Source organism: Amblyomma maculatum, chromosome 5 (genome assembly GCF_055883805.1).
Source record: "Amblyomma maculatum isolate TAMU_Amacu chromosome 5, ASM5588380v1, whole genome shotgun sequence".
Lineage (NCBI taxonomy): Eukaryota > Metazoa > Arthropoda > Arachnida > Ixodida > Ixodidae > Amblyomma > Amblyomma maculatum.
The window spans coordinates 154,656,660-154,677,915 of NC_139348.1; the positions used below are offsets into that span (position 1 = coordinate 154,656,660).

Below are 21,256 nucleotides of genomic sequence, written 5' to 3' on the forward strand. Positions count from 1 at the left end.
GGCTGCCTTGAGTACTGGGAAGTTCCTTGTTTTCGCTGTAGCTGTCGTTAGGCATTTAACTTGGTACACGTGAGTGCTGGTGGTTTGGTGCTTGGCTCTGAGAGGGGACAGCTATAGGCGAGTGGTTGTGTTGTGTTTCTGCAGGCGAGGGTGATGGAGCGAGTGGCCTTTCCTCGGAGCTGGAGTGTGCCCGTCCACAGACTGCGGGAGAGGAGGAGCTCCAGCTTCAGCTGGCCCTCGCCATGAGCAAGGAGGAGGCCGAGCAAGAAGAGCGACTCCGCAAGCATGACGACCTCCGGCTCCAGATGGCACTCAATGAGTCGCAGCAGACGTGAGTGGTCTTGCAGTTTCCTCCACCGAGAGGTCGTTTTGTCGAGTCGCATAATGGTCTGATGATCCTTGACACTTTCCTGTCTGCGGAAAAAGGGGTGGTTTTTTGGTGGAGTCATTAATATTTATTTTTCTTTAACAAAACTTGCTTGGTACAGGAGTGTCTAGTATCAAATTGTAGAGGAGGAATTCATATTCACAATGGTATTAGTGACAATTAACATATTTATTGAGTAAGTGATGAAAAAATTATCAGCAAAAAAATGATAAAAAACAAAAAAAAAAAGCATCAGTTTCTTGACAAAAATAAAAAATAAATTTTTTTCAAAATATATGTTTTTTTACAACAGGGACCAATGCAACGTTGCAGCAAATTCTAGCTTTCTGTGTACAGTATTCGCTGAGTTAGGAAGGAAAACAGTAATCAAGGTCGACTACGCTGAGGTCGACCTCTGGCTGTCCTCTAGCATAAAACAGACTCCCAGCGCTGCCGGCGGCAAGTAATACTGCCCAAAAGACGTCACCCTGCAGATAACAGTTGTGACCTTCAGAACAGTGACCTCTTCCGATCAGCGCAGCAAAAGTGGAACTTTTCGGGGGTGAAAGCGAAACTTATCGGGGCATGGCTGTCGGTGTTCTAGGTCGGTTTGACGTAGTTTCGCTGTCAGTGCTAAAGTCTGAAGAGCTGAATTCATCCTCTGAGCTATCACTGCTGCTGTTTGCATCCAAAAACGAGCTCTCCGATTCTTCAGCTTCCACTAAAATGTGTTGTTTCCGCACAGCAGAAGTGCGCGACATCGAAACCATGATATAGACAAGGAGCGTCGGTCACTTGACCCTAGAAATCATCTAGACGGGCGGCGCACGGCGGAAAAATAAAACCAAAAGCAAAACTGAAAGAAGGGTTCCTCTATTCCCCACTGGATGACGCCACTTGTGAAGAAACGCTTTGAAAGCGGGAAAATTCAAATTGTGAAACCATTGATAGCGTGGACAGAAAAGTGTTAACCCTTTGAATGTCAAACATTTTTGAAAAACTTATCCCGTGGTCAAAATTTTTTTTTATTGCTGATTTTAAACAAAAATGTGAAAGTCCTGGTATATAGGTAAAAATAGTATATAGGAGAGTATTACAGTCATAGCCTCAATTAAACTAAATGGGAGGGCAATGACACCTTGTGAGTGTCAATAAGCTGAGAGAGCACTAACAAAGATAAAGACCAGCCTTCATGGGCCTTCGCTAGCGTCCCAACAAAGATAGAGATCAACTTTCACATTTCCATTGCAATCGCGTGGAGAAAACAACCGCGAGGGCACGCCGCTTGAAAAAGCACAGCACACGACAGTCGCGGTCAGTTTTCTTTTCTTCCGCAAGGTGGTAGCGTAGACAATTTTTAACACTTCTACATTCTGGAAAATGGCGGCACCTCCCAGTAAGCACGTTTTTTCAGAAGGGCGCAAAATTTCAAACGCACACACACACACACACTAGTGATGTGCAGCTCATCTTCTGTCTGCTGCCTTTTAGGGCTGGTACTACGTCTCACTGTGTCCAAAGCAACAAAATACAGCTGCTTTCTACACTATGCTTAGTGCAGTGTTAACAGTCATTGAGACGGGGGCAACTTTTTATGCAAAAATACTTCTGAAATGAAGTGTGCACATCATTGCCCACTTTCACCCCATTCTTGCAGTCTGTGAAGTATATTTGACAAAGCTTAACCATCAAAAATATTTGCTCTTGGTCTAGTATTCACATTTTATTTTGGTTCGCATCTATTCAATGGTCATCGAAATTTTCTTCCTGGTAGTGGTGCATCTGGATGGCTTTCGTATCGAAGGCCGTGATCTCTGAGGGCCTTCAAGCTGCCCATGTCACAAGGGTATTACTGCCACCTGGACAGTTCAGCAAGCTAGTTTTCTTTTCCCAAGTGGAACTTGGCTGTTTGCTCACCTTAGTGCTGATGCCATCTCCAAGACTCACTAAATGAGCTTGGGAATGGAAGCTGCTCACCCCAGAAGTTTCAACCATTGTTTCAGAATTGCTGTGCCAGTAACATGTTCACTGCTTCATCTGGGCCAATCGCTTGCCATAGTTGTCACTCTCTAGCATAGACATGCTTCCTCTGCAGAGCTGTGGTAGTAGCCTCTTAACTTCTCCCCACCTCAGGTGAACGTTGGAATTTTGCTGTATCCGTGGTGGCAGAAGGGTTGCTCTTATTACAGGCGAATGGAGGGGACACTGATGTCACTCTGCTTTGCTCCTCTTTCCTTTTTTATATGTACTGACCACGTATGTGGCTTGCATGGCGGGATGGGTTTGAGAAGCCTGCTTTAGCCCTTATGTCACCTGAAATGTGGAAGAGTGACACGTGGGCACAGGAAGTTGTCTCATATCTCTCCATAATGTGGGCTGTTCAGTGAAGGTCTGATGTATCTTGACAAGGTCAGCTAGTAGTGCGTACATGCAGCAATGGCTAAAGAACTACAATTTGTGAACACTCGGGCACTGTTGCTAGTGTTGCTTACTTCAAGCAGGCAGGAGCACTTTGGACTCAGGCTGCTGTATGCTTGCAATTTTATAAACAGAATATTTGTTTTTTCAGACGTTTGCACTGCTTTCCAAGCCTGATGTTTGCTTCAGTTTGTTGTTGTACTGTTATGTATAAAGCTTGTCAACTTTCAGGAGCCTTTTGTTTGTGGTTGTTATTTTTATGATTGGTGGTTTTTTCCACTCGATCGCTTTGTGCTATGGTTAATGTGACGTGTTTGTACTGTGGCCATGTTACTGCAACTTGGGGAACAAACTGCAGCGTAGTTCTGTATTGGTCTGCACCTCCCTGTGGCTCATGGTAGATTGCGCTGTTACTTTTTAGCATATGTTAAGTATAGATCTTTGTTTTTAATGCATCTGGTTGGGCTCGTTTGGCGACTCCAAAGTGCAGCACTCTTTGCACATACAGAGATACTGTTGCATCACCAGTTACAAAAACACATTTCTTCTTCGTCTCTCTTTTCATCTGTTGACTCCGCAGTTTCACGTTTGAAATGCACATGCAGTATCTTCTCCGGCAAGCTGAACAGTAAGCACAACCGCTGTTTCTCACTAAACGACCTGCTCGGCATGTAGTAAGCGTGTGCGAGAGGTGAGGTGAGAGAGAGAGTTTGTATTGAGAAAAAGTGTGATGCCGAGGACGTTTCCGCTCACCTTTGGGTGCTGTGTCCTGCCTCGCAGGTCGACCCTGCACAATGGTGCGTCCTCTTCAGGGGCCGGCCCTTCTTCATCTTCTCAGCACCACCCAAACTCGGCGTCTGGGTTGGACGACCTGCTAGGCATCAACCTGGGTGCCACGGGGGGACCGACTGGGGCTGAAACACCTAAGGCCACTGACCCATGGGGGATGCCACTCTATGATGGAAGCCAGGTGGGGAGTTTTGTCAGTGGGAAGAGAGCATAGATGTTTGGGCTTACATTATATATTTGCATAATTAACACACTGTTCTTTATCGCAAAAGGAAAAAAATGTTCAGAAACATTGGGGTTGGAAAAAGAGCAGGCTGGTAGTGTAAATACTTCATCCAATATGACTTAACTTGTAAGAAAAGTGACGCACATTCTTCAACATAGTTGGTGTTCAAGAGCATAGAGAACAAATTTTGGCTTAATCTCTCTCATATAACATGCCTAATTGCACATAAGGCGGTCCAAAGAGAGCATAATTAGGATTTTCTGTAGCACACAGCGTAGTGGGAAGGGGTATCTGAAAGGCAGTTCAGAAAATGGCTATCAAATTCTTGCATTATGTAGAGTGCAGATCACCGAGAATTCATACTGTGAAAAAAGGTTCTAAAGCGAGGTGATAATATACGAGACATTTTTTATAAACTACTGCATTCGTGCCTTGCAGCAACCTGTGGTGTCAAGCCTGAATCATCACATGTGACATTGTTTCACTGAGAGTTCCTATCACTGAGATTCTGCTGTATTTGATCTTTCATGGCTTTTCTAAGCCTTGAAATATCGTATTTACTTGCATAATGCTCGCATGTTTTTGCGGAAAATTGATGTGAAGTTGAGGGTGCGATAATTATGGGAGGAAAAATTTTGAGCAAATGTTTTGGAGTGCTAAAAGCAAGTTTAAAAAGGTGTGAATCGGGATTGTTAGCCAGCTATTGTAAATATAAACTAAACATTACTTTCAATAAGAACTTACCCTTGCTATACAAGCACAGGGTTGACAAAAGCACGAATTGCTAAAGCACTTTATTTGCCTCACGCAGCTCATCATCAATCCCCGCATTTTGTGGTATTATGTTCAAAGCAGACCATACAGTTCTACTCTTGATTAGACTCTTGATCCGAGTCCGTATAGACACTGCAATCGCTGTTTCCAGTAACGTACTACGCAGAACTCGTTAAATTTGAAGTGCTTGCTGGCATTGTGGTTGCCATGCTCTAGCACATACTCGATAGTTTTCAGCTTAAAAACAGCTGTATAGCTTGCGTACTGCCCCATCGCGATGCGGGACCAAGAACTTGGTAGACGTTGAAATAAAACAACACTGACGGAACGAAGGAACTATGATGAGACACAAAGACATCTCTCAAAATGGTGGAAGCGGAACGTAAACGACGCCTCAACGAGCATAACCTGTGATGATGATGATGATATACTCGTGCACGCTATCGGCGCCTGGTAGCGCGCACACGCAACTAGGCCAGCTAATTTCAGCAGCGCTCCAAAGGTGGCACTTGCTATTACTAGCAGATGACTCGCGGTTGTAATTTTAGTGGTGTGATGGTTATGCGAGGGAAAAAAAAGTTCCAATTTTTGACAGCCAATGATGCGAGCATTTTGCGAGTAAATACGGTATGCATTGTTACACCGGCTACAAGGGGAAAACATTGCAATGGTGTGGTTCCGGTGTTGTCATGAGGCATGAACAACACTTTAAGCACCCCATTTTCGGCTGCTGATCGGCATCGCTTTGTGATACGCGCAATCCTCTTGGGTTTTCCCCGTGACTAGGCTGCAGCCCCGGATCCATGGTCCTCCCCCACGAGCAGTCGTCCAGGCACAGCCGCAGCAGGCAACGACCCATGGCAGTCACCCACTTCAAAACCAGGTGGGCACTCTTCTCCTTTGGTTTTTCCAGTAACCACACTTGTTGTGCCCTGTGGGTACTCGTTGGAGCAACCCTTTGAGGTGGCTCGATGGCCTTGGCATTTGCTTGATTAGCCCAAGGTTGCAGGATCGCGTCCAGGCCTGCATTTAGATGTAGACAAAAAGTAAAAACACTCCTATTCTTGTGCAATGACAGTGCCTGTGAAAGAACCCCAAGTGGTCTGAATTATTCTGGAGCCTTTAGCTACGGGCTCTCTCAAAGGCCATGCGTCACTTATGGATGGCAAAACCCTGATTTTGTGTCCTCATTTGAGCGATGATCTGCATGCCACAATGAATTGGCGTGGTCCCGAATCCCCCATAGAGATGCAGTCAACAGCCGATTTTTTGGACCTTCTAGAGAGCACGAAAAGGTCTGAAAATTCAGGCAGTCTGAAAAAAATTAATGCACTCAAAAGATGTACCATTTTACGAATATTTCAGGGTCAACGACGAAGTATCTGGCTTCCAAAACATCAAAGCATGAAAAAGAGCCGTTCAAAAACTGTATGCAGCTGACAGCCGGTTTATTTGTGTTGTTAGGACAGCCAGTGTTATTGTTGCAGTGTCTTGACGAACTTGTCGATCATTGTTTGGATGGCATTCCGCTTGCATGTGATCATATTCGCCTTGATCTGAGCAAGGGTCATGATAGCGCTACATCGGTGAAAGTGTGAACTATGCTCGTGCCAACTCGGCACTCGTAGGCGGCGCAGACGTTGGCTCCTCATTTTCAGCATCGGAGTCTTCCGAATCTGCCACAGCCTGACGGACTATTTCCTTGTCGATTAGTTCTGCACATAATGGTGACTTTCTTCTGCATCGTTAACCGACGGTACTGTTTTCCACAGAGTGGGGGCGATTGCAGTCAAGCACAATTTTCGCGTTGCGAACAGTGGAGTTTGCCAACGAGCGTTGTAAAACCTGAACCTAGCTAAGGCCTCACGTTGCAGAGCACAACCACGCACTAGAAGGAAGGGTAGTCATCATAACCAGGCTAGCTAAACATCATGTGGTCTGCGGTGGGTCTGCACAACGAAAAGGCGAAACGGCACCACGGCGGCAACGCTGGTTCCAGAAACTCCAGGAGACGCGCTGGTGAACATAGCCAGCGTGGGCAGACCAAATCGATGTGTGACGGCTAGATATGGCTAGCTGTTCAAAGCGGTGATACGCAGACTGGGAGATAGCCAAAATGGCGGCTTTGTACGATGCAGTTGTGGTTTCAGACCTTCTGTCGCTTCAAAAAGTCCGGAAAATTGGACGCTGGGGGGTCCAAATGTCCGAAATTTCAGATGCCCTTATACATTGATTCTATGGAGCTCGTGGCGGTCTGGAATATCGGGCATGTCCAAAAATCCGGTTGTTTACTGTACTATATTGAAAACCTTGATAGAGTGACAAAAAATTGTGCACATCACTCTGCCTGCATGACTGCTGGCAGGAACTAGCGCATTTCGTGCATCCCTAATTTATTATCCGGGGTTATAATTTAAAAAAATGCTACTGGCAGATTTTATGCTCCCTGTTGCGCTAGTCTGAGGGCAGGCCTGGGAATTGTGACGAATGGCACAGCCGCGTCGCTCTGTGCAGTGTCAACTCCGGGTGGACACCGTCATGTTACTTACGATACTCATTGTTTTTGTATTGGTGTTGGGAAAAGAAAAAAAAAAAAAGATTCCAACTGAGTGTTTTTTACCCAGCTCGCTTGTGCATGTGGTTGCTTTCCTGGACGTACAGATGTGGCAGCAGACTTCCGGTAAACTCTGGTGCTTTCACCAGAATTTGAAACTACTGAAATGAATTCATTTTGTCTCATAGGCTTTGAGTGAGCGCTCTTTCTTACTGCCTTTTATCTCCATTTGCCTCGACTGCTAGCTTTGCAATCGTATTGTTGAATGCTTGTTGCTTTGAGTTGCGCACACGTTGTCATGCCACAAAAAGAGTGAGGATGGGGGTCGCGGAGTGTGTCAGCATTGACTTTGGAAGCATTTGTTTTTGTTGTGTAGTTTTCGTATTGTTGAATGCTTGTTGCTTTGAGTTGCGCACACGTTGTCATGCCACAGAAAGAGTGAGGATGGGGGTCGCAGAGTGTGTCAGCATTGACTTTGGAAGCATTTGTTTTTGTTGTGTAGTTTTCTGTTTTGAACGCATTTTAAAAGTGTATCAAGCAAGACTAAAGAAGAAAAGTAGTTGTAATATATTAAAAAAGAAAAAAAAGTTGGCTGCCTTAAGTTGGTATGTACACAAATACCTGTCTGTATAATACTGTGGCATAGTCATAAAATGTGGTATATTCGCTTCAGGTGCTCCAAACAGATGAAATGTTAGTAGCAATGAAAAACACAGTATGGCACCCCCATCCACTAAAACCTGACTGCTGATCAATTTAAAATATAAAATTCTGGTTGTGGAATTGAAGACATTGTGTACTCTCTTGTGCCGGCCATTGTGGTTGTCATAGGTGGCATTCCTGCCCACGGAAAAAGTGGTGGTTTTTGGGTGGTGTTATTATTTTTTTCTTTAACAAAACTTGCTTCGTACTGGAATGCCTAGTATCATATTGTAGGGGAGGAATTCCTCTTCATAGTGGTATTAGTGACAACCAACATATTTATTCAGTAAGTGATGAAAAAAAAAAAAAATATATATATATATTAAAAAAAATTGTAGTTAAAAAAAGCAAAAAAGCATCAAAGTTACACGACACAAATAAAACAAAAAAATTCAACATATACGTTTTTTAAAACGGGGATCATTGCAACATTGCAGGAAATTCTAGCTTTCTGTATACAGTATTTACAGTATTTGCTGAGTTAGGAAAGAAAACAGTAGTCGAGGTCGACTATGCTGAAGTCGACCCCTGGCTTTCTTCTAGCGGAAAACACAACTCTCTCCAGTGGTGGCGGCAAGTAATCCCGCCCGAAAGACGTTGAAACCTTGCAGGTAATAGTTGTGACCTTTAGAATACTGATCTCTTCTGATCAGTGCGCAGCAAAAGCGGAACTTTTTGGTGCCGAAAGCGCAACTTATCGGGGCATGGCTGTTGACGTTCCGGGTTGGTTCACAGCAGTTTTGCTGTCGGTGCTGAAGTCTGAAGAGCTGAATTCATCTTCAGAGTCATCACTGCTGCTGTTTGCATCCAGAAACGAGCTCTCAGATGCGTCAACTTCCGCGGAAATGCGCCATTACCGCGCAGCAGCACCACGCGACGTTGACGCCATGATGTAAACAAGGAGCTCCAATCACCTGTCTCCGGAGACCATCTGGACAGGCGCAGCACGTGGAAAAAATAAAACCAAAAGTGAAACTGAAAGAAGGGTTCCCTTATTTCCCACTGGATGGCACCACTTGTTGAGCGCTTCGAAAGCGGGAAAATTCAAATCGTGAAACCATCAATAGCGGGCTATTGGGAATAGGCGCGGGCAGGAAAGTGTTAACGTCGTCATTTTATTTATTGCTGCCTCCAAAGGCACCATGTTAGGAGGGATACAATCCAGTCCATGCATGTTAGCGACAAACTAATGTTGTAATGTAAGAGTATGAGAGGCTAATTCAGGCGACCTGACAGAGAAATTAAGAAGAAACAGTGGGCTTGGGCAAGGCATGTAGTGTGAAGAGAGGATAGCCGATGGTTGCTAAGGGTAACAAATTGGAATTCCAAAGGAAGGAAAGCATAGCAAGGGGCGACAGAAAGTCAGGGGGGCAGATAAAGTTGAGAAGTTCGCAGAGGTCAAATGAATGTAGCTAGCACAGGACTAGGTTAGTTGCAGTAATATGGGAAAGGCCTTCATTCATCAGCGGGTATAATCTTGCTGCTGCTGCTGCTGATGCTGATGATGGTAATAATGATGATGACAGTGAGAACTGCTTTTGCATGCAGAATTTTTAGAAATAGCATTAAGGCTTCTGTTTGCAGAGAACATGACTGTGCTGGCAGCATGGCGAGAAATTCTGTATTGGTCGAAACAGTCGTGACGTAATATAGAATCACAGTGATTGGAACATAGACCAATTCTAATAATCAACGTTGAAATATTTCTCAAATGTCATTATAACACGTATGACTTTAAAGTTTATGATTTGCACTGAAAAGACGATATGGTGAGTTGGGAATTGAACGCCAAATCCCTTCGGTCGTGAGTTGGACATGCTACCTCTAGGTTATTGAGGCGCATCGGTGCGACGCCTTGTTTGTTTTATGGTATACGAAAAATAAAAATAACAGTGTCCGCGTCTGCAGTGTGAGATGCGAAAAGTACCCCAGGCCACTGAGGGGAATCAGTACAATGGAACTTAAATGTCACCCCAAGTTTGTTTTACCTGTAGTAATCCAGCATTCGATGAGGCAGAAGAGGAGGGAGTCTATTGCTGAAGCAGTAGGGGCTGTCGTTGGTTTAGCAGCTGCAGTTGTTGCTAAGCATGCGGTCATTGTAGGCTGTAGTGAATGGTGTTAAAGTACACTCGCTGTCTGCGTGGGCACGCATATTAGCCCAAGGCCACCTTGAAGCCAGGTTGTTATTGGAATTGAGGCAGATGACTCGCTGATTGTGAGATTTGGTCAAAGAATGCCCTATTTGATCCTGTGAAATTGCTAGACAAGTTCAACGGTTTCCTCGTGGTCTCTTCAACAGCGAGCCATGGAGACCCATGGTCGACCACCCAAGATCCCTGGCGGTCTTCTGCTGTCACAACCAATGGAAACGACTTGGACGAGTTTGACACACTGAGCAAGCGGTCAGCAGCGACCAGTCCGAGCTCTGGTGGGTGGAACACTCATCTGTGGCTTAGTTACTTGCACGACATGGTTGGACACTTACAGCTTAGCACAGTACCAATGTGCGTGCTTGCACATGCAGACTACTGCAGGCTGAAAGTCTTGTTCCTTGTTTTTATTAATGAGTATTGATTGGGTCGTCATATGCATTGGCAGTCCCTCCACCCATTGGCACCATTCAAGTTCTGACAGAGCTACACACATGCTCCTCCGATACCTGTTTTTGTGGTAACTGTGGACAGTGTTGATGTTACAGGGGCGATTTCAGGGGTGATGGTTATCGGTCATCCTTCAGCATGTGATTTTAATGGTAGTAAGATTAATTGGAGGCCACAGTTTTGAGTTTACTGTCGAGTTAAGCAATACCGAGGATGTGGTGCATACCACTATCGTTGGGTCATCACTTGTCATGCTGTCTTTGCAAACCAGTGCGGTGGGGACGTGGTAGGTCACTTCTATTCACCAGCGTGTTGTTTCAGTTGTGCAGGGCTCTAGCTCTGCTCCTGTGTGTGTGTGTGTGTGTGTGTGTGTGTGTGTGTGTGTGTGTGTGTGTGTGTGTGTGTGTGTGTGTGTGTGTGTGTGTGTGTGTGTGTGTGTGTGTGTGTGTGTGTGTGTGTGTGTGTGTGTGTGTGTGTGTGTGTGTGTGTGTGTGTGTGTGTGTGTGTGTGTTTGTCTGGTTACTTCCTATGTGTTTGTTACAAACTCTTTGAGCATTTACTCCTTTTGGGGCCAGATTATGTACAGTTCACAGTGCAAAATCAGTCTCAAAAATGCTTGCAATGTTCTGCTCTTACTCGTCGCCTGTTCGCCTGTCGGGGCTGACCAGTAGGGAGCTGGACATTGTGAGAGTTTTGAGACTGGTTTTGTACTGGTACATAAGCTGGCTCCTGCTGCCTTGTCTTCTCTCTTGTATGGTCATTGATTCACTCTTGCTACAGTGAAATCGTTGTAAATGAGACTAGTTTAGATGAGGCACTCTGTTTTCAGTTCATTGGACGACTCGGCGCAATCTAGAATAGTGTTTTGGTTGTGACATATAATATTTGTGTCTTGCCAGTGCTCACCTGTGGGCAGCATTCTTAGATATAGACAGTTGGAGAACTGCGCGGTGAGGAATGGGCCCAAACAGTCGGCCATCTGGCGCCCGCCAATCTCAAAATGACCGCAGCGCCCCTCCCCTGCACTGCAGTGGATGATTAAGGCAGAAATTTTAAATGCTACTAACCCTCTTCTCTCAGCCAGGCAATGAAAAATAAAACTTCTTTTGCGTTTTTTAAACACACCTTTGTACGCATGAAAAGCCACCACGTTTGCAGATGTCTCTCAAGCAGGCAGGATGCAGCCTCCTTGCTTCAGACGCGTCAGTAGACGCGGTGGCTTTCATGAGCGTACAAAAGTGTGTTTCAAAAAAGCAAATGCAGTTTTATTTACCGTTGCTGAAAGAGGAGGCTTGGAAGCATTTAAAATTTCCGCCTTAATCATCGACCGCAGTGTGGGGGAGGGGCGTGCTGCTGTCGTTTTGAGATTGGCAGGCGCCAGATGGCCAAATGTTTGGGCCCACTCCGCAGCATGGCAGGCCAGAACAGTTTTCTAACTTTCTACATGTAAGAGCGTTGCCTGTGGGGTAGTAACTGGGGGGCTAATGTAAAGGCATGACATTAATTTAAGGAAAGTGAAATGAGCAAGAGAAATAAAAATAAAAATGAAGGCCTTAAAGGGATGGTGAAAAGCTATTTACTATGGCTAGAAAAGTGCACAAATGATTTGTAAGCAGCAATTTTTCAGCTAGTTTTCATCACTAACACCAAAAATATCGGCAGTCAAAAGTCCTCTCGCCTCAGTACAGGTCGACACACTAGGAAAATAAAAATAAAGAGAGCAGGTTGCAACTGTGCGCCACCACTCCCCATCTTAGGATCTTAATGCACACCCAGATGGCCCTGTTTTGTTTAGGTGTTGCCCAAATCTGTTGTGAGGAGTCATTTTTAAATATTTTTACTTAAGATATTGGGTCCATGCTGAGCTTTGAAATCTGACTTGAATACTTACAAAGACGACCTCTACACATCTGTTGCATTTGAATAGGATCATAAATATCCCTTCAGGGTCCCGTTACGAAACTGGAAGAGAGCATATTTGGTTGGGAACAAGTCTGAGCTCATGAAGTGTAGCTGAAAGGGGAAGAAATGGATGTGGACAAGGCCTTTAATGTGAAGGACGTAGACCTTTCCGTCATTTATATCTTTAGTGAGCACCCATGCGTTTTGCTGTGCATGCCCATTTAAGCTCTTTCCCTACCGTGGTCAAAATGGTCGTTTCCTGTAGGTTTCAGTAGATTTTTTTTCTGTAAAAACTGTCATGTTTACAATTTTATACAATACACGAAACGAAAGCTAAATAGATTTGCTTTTTAGACATGTAACTTTGAATATGAAGTTTTTGGTAGTAACACACAATATAATTTTCCCAAAACCAGATTTTATAAAAAAATTTGAACAAAACTTAAGGAAATGCACTTGTAAATGGAACAAGAAAATTATTAAAAATATTTCGAGATATACAAAATGCAGAGAATGATATTGGCCCCTCCCTGTAAAAAAATAACAATTCAGTATTGAATAGTGTTCTTGATGTATAATGAGCAATTAACGAGGGCTGCTGCAAAGCGCCATGCCGAAACGGATGCTCGGTTCCCTTCTTGGGCAGTACGCCACTCCCTGTTTTGCGGGAGGCAAGTTATCATGCCCAAATGATGTTGACACCCTGGGAATGAGATGAATGACACCAGCAACACAAACAAATCATCCAGAGTATAGTGAACTAATCCAGAGTGGTCCCAGACGCATGCAAAACAGGCCAACAAGTGTGGCCGCCGATGTTCCGGGCTGGTTTCCAATGCCATCGGGGTCACAACTGAATTCTGACGATATGGCAGCATCTTGAGAGTCACTGCTGCTTGGGTCATTGATAAAATTGATTGTACAGAGTGCGGGATCGTCAGATTTTCGACATTTTGAAGCGCGCGTCGACGCCGCCATTCCCGCATGTGACTCCGACGCTGCCACATGCTCGGTGCGCGTTAAAAAATAACCACTTCGCGGGAAAAAATGTAAACAGCAATAAAATCTAAGCTTCAGTTACCCGACTACACGCTAGATGGCGTAGCGTGCCCGTGAGCAATGCGGAAATGAATAAAATTTGCTCGCGAAGTCATCGTTAGCGGGCCGGAGTGTGGCCACCAGTGTCCCGGACTGGTTTCCGTCGTCAGCGGGGTCGGAACTGAATTCTGACGATAATTGGCAGTATTTTCAGAGTCGCTTCTGCTTGGGTCATCGATAAAATCGATCGTAGATAGTGCATGGTTGTCAGATTTGTGAAGTTTCGAAGCGTGCGTCGTCGACGTGGATGCCACCATTCTCGCATGCGTATGTGACACTTCCGCGAGAGTCTGTGGCGCTTCGCGGGAAGAATGTAAACAGCGTCAAAATCGAAACTTCAGTTATCCAACTACACACTAGATAGTATAGCTTGCCCATGAGCCACGCGGAAGGATTCAAAATCAGCACGTGAAGTCATCGTTAGCGGGCTAACGATGCTCAATGAGCACGGTAGGGAAAGAGTTAAGCTCTCTGTTGAAACCTTAATAGAGCTGCGACAGCCCAGTGGCAAAATGGCTTTGTTTAAAAGGGAAAGTTTGGAAAGTGTGTAATCGTTGGCATGTTAGGGTAGTGACGTGGATTTTAAGTGAGAGGAAAATGCAGTGAACACGTGTTGGGTGGGCAGCTGTGACTAGGAACTTTGCATAGATAGGGTGGTCAGGAGAGGTCAGTCAGAGGTGTTCTTTTTTTTTGGCAACTGACGTAATTTTGCTGCTGCCGATTGTAACATAGATTGACTTGGTTGCACTTGACTGGCATTGTGAAAGGAGGGGCATGCCTTGCTGTCTGTAACCTTCAGAACACTGTTGTGAGCGTCACTTGCGCTGTATTCCTGTGCCGTCGTCCTGCCTCTGATCTTTTCTGTTTTTGTGTGTTTGTCTCTTTCCCTCTTCCCTTCGTCCCACTGGCCATTTGTGTGCCAACCACCACTACCTCCTCGCCACCCCACTCATCGCCTTCAACGTGTTCTTGTGACGAAACGGCTTTCTCACCTGCGGCGATCACCACCCCCCGTGGCGCTTCACTGGGGCAACCGTGGCCTCAACGTCATGCAACACGTATTTTGCATACTTCTTCGGGGTGAATCCTGGTAACATTACGGTGACACTTTTTTTTCTTACTGTTTTATCTCCACATCACTTCTTTTCTATGATTGTGCCACTTCTTACGTGATGGATCTCATTGTTCTGTATGTGGTTATCGGGATGTTTTAATCATGAACACTCTTGATGTTTTCATCACGAATACTCTGTTCGTTGGCTAACTGCTATTGGGACAAAACATTTGTGCTGAAAACATTTCTTTCTATGCACTGGGCATGGTTGTTCGGACCCCCCTCCCAAATCTGCTTTCAAAAATTCTCTTGGTGACTGCTTTCACACGTTATCCTTTGCTTTTTGTGACGTGTTGCATTTTAACCCCTCCATGCCCTCACTCCCTTGGTTCACAATGATGTATCTGCGTTCTCCTTCACACCTTGTTTGGCTTTTGCTGTTTGGCTTACACCATTTTGCAAAAAATCATCGCATGCTACTTTGGTGTGGCCAAATGGGTTGCGGACCTTCAGAACAAACTGGGCTGGTGGGAGATGCATTGGCTCTGGGTGGCCTACGTCGAGTTCTGCCAGGTGCAGAGGAGGATGAGCTGAGCAAACGAAAAACCCCTGAAAGCTTCCTGGGTCCCAATTCTAATCTGGTGAACTTAGACGCTCTCGTCACAACGCGGCCCCCAGGTGAGTTGGCGTTTGCTGAAAAAGAAAAAAAGGCTGAACCAGAGTTCACTGAATTGTTGCGTATAAGTTGACTGCTACCAGCATGAGCAAGGCGGCTAAACGTAATTCGGTTTGAACTTTGTAGTTGAAATGGATCTGCATATGAATTGCAGACTTCTTTTTTTTTTTTTTACGTACGCTCTATTTATGCATACCGCCAGGAATGGGCACCAGCTTGGGGCACGTACCACCAGCGACTTGGCCAAAACTACCGGAGATGTTGTGAATGAGTCGCATAGATAGGTCCCATAATATTTGTTCAGTTTTGTAAAAGAAAAAAAAAAAGTCAAAGTGTGCGACGGTCCTGCTTTCTGATTTCACTGTAAAGGATGTTTTGTAGTGCTTGCGTTTAAGCTAGTGCATTCCTTCAATGATCGAGGTCTTGCCAGCTTTCTAAGCCTACCCTGACACAGCCGAGTCACGTGTGTATGCATTCTAGTGATTTCGGAAATTTGTGCCTGTTTACAGTGATGCACGAAACTATTTTAAGATTTAGACTGGACTGAATTTCTAGAACTTTGGTCTTAACGAACGAACTCTTATCATTTAATTTTATCTGTTAGATATGCATATTTTGCACAACTCTGCTATTCACTCACTGGAATTCAGTTAAGTACAGCACTTGTATATGTGTGTGTCACTTGCTTCGCCTCTTTCAGTGTTGTAATGGATTATTGTTAGAGCTTACCATTGAGCGAAAAATTGGCATTCGGTTTAACCATGGTTGAACTGAGGTAGATGGGTGATAGCGCGGTTTGCATGGTTTAGCATTTATTTTTGGATTCTGCTCATTGAGACCTTTTCAGTGATATATGACGATTCAGTGTAAAGCTTAATGTAATCACAATTAACGAATTAATGGTAATAAGACCTGCAATTAGTCTAGTGCAGTCATGCTTGATATGAGCAATCCAATATTATTTTACTTGATGCTGTAGTGTTAAGTTCAGTGTTTAACAACAATTAGCTAATTAATGGCATTTATTAAGACCTATAGTTTGACCAGTTGACCAGTGGAGTTGTACTCGACATCTTAACTATCCAACAATATATGGCTTGATGCAGTGGAAAGGTCAATTTTTAATGAAGTAATTGATTACGACACATAATTAGCAAATTTCAATTATACTTGACACAAGATATACAGTGATATAACACTTGTGCTTCTATTGTACTTGACATAAGCTGCACAGCATTATATAACACCTGGGTTTCTATGGCTGGATTCGAAGGGTCGACATCGAGGCTGAGCTAAAGGTCAGAAGGCAAAGTTTTGAGGCGCTAAATAGGGCATAAATCTTAAGCAAGGAGTTCGGGTTTTAAAGTGCATGCCTGGCTTTGCTGTGTTCTCTTCGCCACGGGTTTCCAGATAGAGAGTGAAGCGGGGGCATTTTTCTCTTTTGGCCCTTGCTTTCCTGATCTGCAGGCACGTTAGGCGCCTCGAGCGTGACACCCGCGCCAAACCCGTTCGCAACGCCGCTCACGGCGCCCACATCGACGCCCGCTGGCCTGGCTGCCGCCAGCAACCCGTTCCAGGCGACCAAGCCTCCCACGATCAACCAGCTGCGGCTGCAGAACAGCCCCTTCCCGCCTCCCACGGCCACGGTACCCCAACCGCCAGCGATAGCCGCCATGCCGCCAACGCTTCCAGCTGCCGCCTTGCTGCCACAGCAGCCCCTCCCGCCGCACAGCTACAGCGCCATGCCTGGCGCGGCGACAACAGCAGTGGCCCAGCAGAACCCCTTCCTCTGAGGGAGACCCGCAGCAGCAAGGGGGGGTTCTGTTTCTGGCACATCACCGCGAAGAATCTGCGCGAAGTCTAGGGTCTTTTTCCTCCCCTGCCTCCTGGGCAGTGTGCGTGCTCTTGCCTTCTGGGCATCTTGGAAGAAGTCCCTTCCTCAATTCCATATATATTTTTTTTTTTGTCCTCAGTCTTGGCACGAGATAGGGAAACTAGATGCCAGCATGCATTTCATAATGCACAGCGGGATGTGCTCTCTGTTCCTCTTGAAGGCAGGCATGGCTGGAATCATTTGACCTCTAGATGACCCTCGGTGGACCAGTTTAGGTGTTCCTGCTAAGAGAGGGATGGCGGTTGGAAAAGAGCAAAGGAGTTATGATGTGTGAAACTTTGACCGGAGGACCGTTTCCGATAAAGCGCCCGAAGTGAAAACGGTTGTGCGAAGCCTTGGTGTTGGTCCTAATTTAAGCCGGTGTAGTCATTTTCTTTTTTTTTCTACCCGAGGAGAGCATTTATGGGAACTTGCCTGACCTTCAGATTACTCCATCAACTTGAAAGACGTTCTACACCATTATCGGATTGTGCTAGGAAAGCTGATGTGCAGGAGAAACTGAGAAAAATGTCCATTTCGCTTGCCCTCGTTTGTGTACTTTTATTTTTAGTCCCTATTTCCAGAGATGCTTGGATCACTTTTTGCGTAGAGTGTGGATGAGAGGAGTCTGAACTTTTTATTTCCTTTAGTGGGCAAAGCTGGCCCTGACGACTGCTAGAGGGCTTGGCGGTGATGCTTGTACAAAGTTGCAGATGGCAAGGAAATAAATTTCAGGCCTGTGTAGATAACGTTGAATGGAAAAGCAAATAAAAAAAGCAGCCTGGGGGCACCCTCGAAGTCTCCTTGATAGAAACTGCGACTTCTTGCCGTTTGAGATGCGAACAGCACGCTGTGCTTCACGGTGAGGTGCCAGGGCATAGAGGTTTCATGTGGGAACTTCCCTTGGACTTCTTGAGGGGTAAAGGTAGCTTGACACAGCCAACCGTAGGGATCAGCAGAAGGCAAGACCGTGATTAAGTTTTTGGTGGGGTTGTGATCACCTTTGGGTGTGTTGCCCATAGGGAGTCGTCGCATATCTCTGTTCGAGAAAGCTGCTGATGCTTCATGTGGTCAGGTGTGCTCGAAGGTCACTTCCACACTGGAAACTCATTTCGTTTTGTGTGGCATGAAATGTAAACCTTCGAGCAGATCCCTGCATTGTGTGGTGTGCACGAAAATCACACAAGGATGGCTTTTCCATTCTTGGTCAGCTGTTCTGTGAGAAAGCTTTGCCCGTGCTTGATGGCTGATTTTCGGGGCAGCAAAATCATTAGCAGGCCATGACGCCATGCCATCTTATTTTTGCGCACTGTCACACCAGTATCTGCTCGGCAGTTGGGGAGGCTGCAACATGGGGCTGAACCTGTGGCTATCACTAGTTAATGCTTTTCAATCGAGCACTTTTTACTGTACCACTCGTATCCCTTGCCGGTGGCCTAGATGTTTTGATGCTTGACGACACAAACTTTTTGAGCTGGGGAACCAAGCACCGTAATATTTTTGTTGTTTGGCTACATCAAGCTGCGTAGAGGCTTGCATGGGAAGTGCAAGTTTCCTTTTTCTTTTTGGCCGCAAATGCGTTAGCGTGAATCCTTTGTACCACCTGTTCCTAGTTGAAGATCTATGTGTGCTATGAGCTACGTACTGGAATTTACCTTTCTACTTGGATGTTGGGGCAGGGTTGTCATACAAAGGTGCATTCTATGCTTGTTCTTACAAGACGCAAGGAAGTCTTTGTAGCGTGTGTATGTTGTATGCGGGGAAATAACAAACCAGTGTCAGAGTGGTGTGGCTCACATTGAAGCTCTTGCAGTGGTGTGTGCTGGTGTTTATTTCTGTAGTAGTTTTGAGGCAGTGTTAAGCTTTACCGCAAGTTCATTGTGGAGATCGTGGTGGTGACCGTGTATGCTTGTAGGAGAGCGTTCGGTGCATGTGCTTCGGATGAGTCTGTTTGCGAGGTGGTGTGTGGACGATTAAATCGCCTCCCTCGGCCGGGGTTTGAGTTTTTATGGTGCGGAGTAGCTTTTCTACATTTGGGGAGAGTGGTAGACGAACAAAGCTTGCAAGCACTTCCTCACTGATTCGTGCTTAACTTTGGCAGTCTTACGGGTCCCATACACCTGTCCGGTGGCTGTAATTGTTTTGCTTGAGCCATCCTGAATATAACGATGAAACAAGCTGAGCATTCGGTGGTGCCTCGGCAATGTTGACCTGCTGCTTGCAGGGGTTCCGCCACTTTTTATTTTCGACAAAATGCATCCAAGAAGTGTACTGTTCGAGCAAATACTGGAAAGCTTTTGCAGCTGGGTTATGTCAACAAAACTTCGGTGAAATACCAGGCCAGGTTAGAGAAACGTCCCTATGTTACTGCTTGTGAAGTTTTTTTTTTCCCTGTACTGAAATGACCTATTTCTATTTTACAGAGTTTTATTATAGCTTTTATATTATAGAGATGCTAATTGCTTATTTCTGTAAGTCTCGGAATGAAAGGTGTGGCCTTTTGGCTTGTCTGTGAGGTGATTAGTTCATTTTTGCATTGTGTGCGAGTGTGTGCAAGTGTTAGAAAGCGTGATTACCACCTGTACAAGGCATGTAAAATTGACCTCTGTTTTATTTTTTTGGCTTAAGGTTAACTGAGGAACGTTGCGTGGTGTTTCTGTTGCAATGCAGGCCAGTGCTAACATAAAACGTTGCGGAACATTCTGTCAACTGTGAAGAACTGGGGAAAAAAAAAGTGTCGTGTGTTGCCCCACAAGACCGGCATGCAGACAAAATAAAAACGATGCGCTCTGTTCGATCAGCACATTGGGTAATTTTTGCGCAGCTGTTGCTTCTTGTTCATTCTTAGTGTTACTGTAGTTATGTTGACGGCCTTGTGAACTTGAATGGAATGTTGGGTTGCTGAATTCGTCTATATGCGGGAAGGTTGCACAGATGGTATAAATGCAAACCACAACACAAGCTCATTGCACTCTAGTTGCTCCCATGTTATAACCCAGCTTGTTTTTATGCAACCTTTTCACGCTGAAACAAAATGACGTGGTCAAAGCAGAAAGTTGGGCTAGTTGGTGTGTCATCATAAATAAAAAGACTAGCGCAAATAACACAGACACAGACATAGAAGACAGAAATTAGCGCTCGTCCTGTCTTCTCCCATGTCTGTGTCTGTGTTATTTGCGCTAGTCTTTTTATTTATAAAATGACGTGACAGTTCAGTTTTTTCAATTTTGCTCTAAATGAGGCAGGAGGGCACCCACATTTGGAACAGTGAACTTTGAACTGCTACAACATCGCTAATATTAGTTATATCAAAAAAGTGCTGTTAGCCTTGTATTCGTTAGTGCCCGTGTGAATTTTTGTAGTGCAGTTATTAATTTTTATGCAAATTACAAACAATTAATTTCATTTATCTTCTGAACTAATTGGCCAATTGTAAAAATAGTAAATATTTGAAATCAGTGCAAGAAACTATCAGAATACCAGGTTTTATCAAATTTGGGAAAAAATAAAAAAAAAACGGCTTCAAGAGCCATGTCCCCCCCTTAGCTATCATTTATTGGTAGGTCTGTAGTCTACCATGTCTAAAGTCTTTAACTTTACAAATTTTAGTTTCATCGCCATTGCAGCGCAAAGAAAAAGAGTCCGTGCTCGTGCCAAAGGGACACCGTGTTGCCAGAGACTCCTACCCCTTTCTGTGGAGGTGGCCACTATGAAGAGCACACATGGCACAGTGGCACACCAGTGACTTCCTTTTTTTTTTTTTTTTTTGTCCAGCCCGGCCATCTATCTGCGTGAGGGGTGGGGCAAACATCGGCCTGATGACCGGTGCAAAGGCACAGGTTGCAGTTTGTCTTGTGGGACAACGAGTTTCTCCATCGTAGAAACATGTATCGGGGCATTGTTGCATCTTCAACGATGATAACAGGTGTGGAGGTCTCTCTGGGCATGCAAGCGTGAAACATGGCACGTCTCTGGACAAGCAGGTGGGCCGAGAGCGCTTCGGGGCTGCTAGTATACTGGCATGAATTTGAAATCATATTTGCTAACGCTTCCTAAGACACAAGGGACAGAAACAACACACATGAACAGGACAGACGTTAGTTCCTCGATTTCCTTGCACGAGTTGTGTGGAGATATTTCCACCGATACGAAGGCTGGTAACGGCTTGGAGGTAGGTCGCCAGCTCTTGCCTGGCTGTACTGGCATCAATGTATGAGCACAGG

General features: G+C 45.1%; 1 protein-coding gene across 4 annotated transcripts in view; it reads left to right on the top strand.

Annotated features, from left to right (window-relative positions):
- The window catches only part of lqf (epsin homolog lqf), a 36,019-nt gene extending 16,147 nt beyond the window's left edge, over window positions 1-19,872 (top strand). For 3 of the 4 annotated variants that reach the window (XM_084604758.1, XM_084604759.1, XM_084604760.1), the window contains exons 6-11: window positions 145-331; window positions 3,566-3,755; window positions 5,361-5,457; window positions 10,130-10,258; window positions 14,998-15,162; window positions 16,628-19,872. In XM_084604758.1, the coding sequence (XP_084460884.1) occupies window positions 145-331; window positions 3,566-3,755; window positions 5,361-5,457; window positions 10,130-10,258; window positions 14,998-15,162; window positions 16,628-16,953 (1,094 nt within the window). In that variant the 3' untranslated portion in view covers window positions 16,954-19,872. The remainder of the gene's footprint in view (window positions 1-144; window positions 332-3,565; window positions 3,756-5,360; window positions 5,458-10,129; window positions 10,259-14,997; window positions 15,163-16,627) is intronic. The other variant, XM_084604761.1, reaches the window with a different exon arrangement.
- The last annotated feature ends 1,384 nt before the right edge of the window (window positions 19,873-21,256 follow it).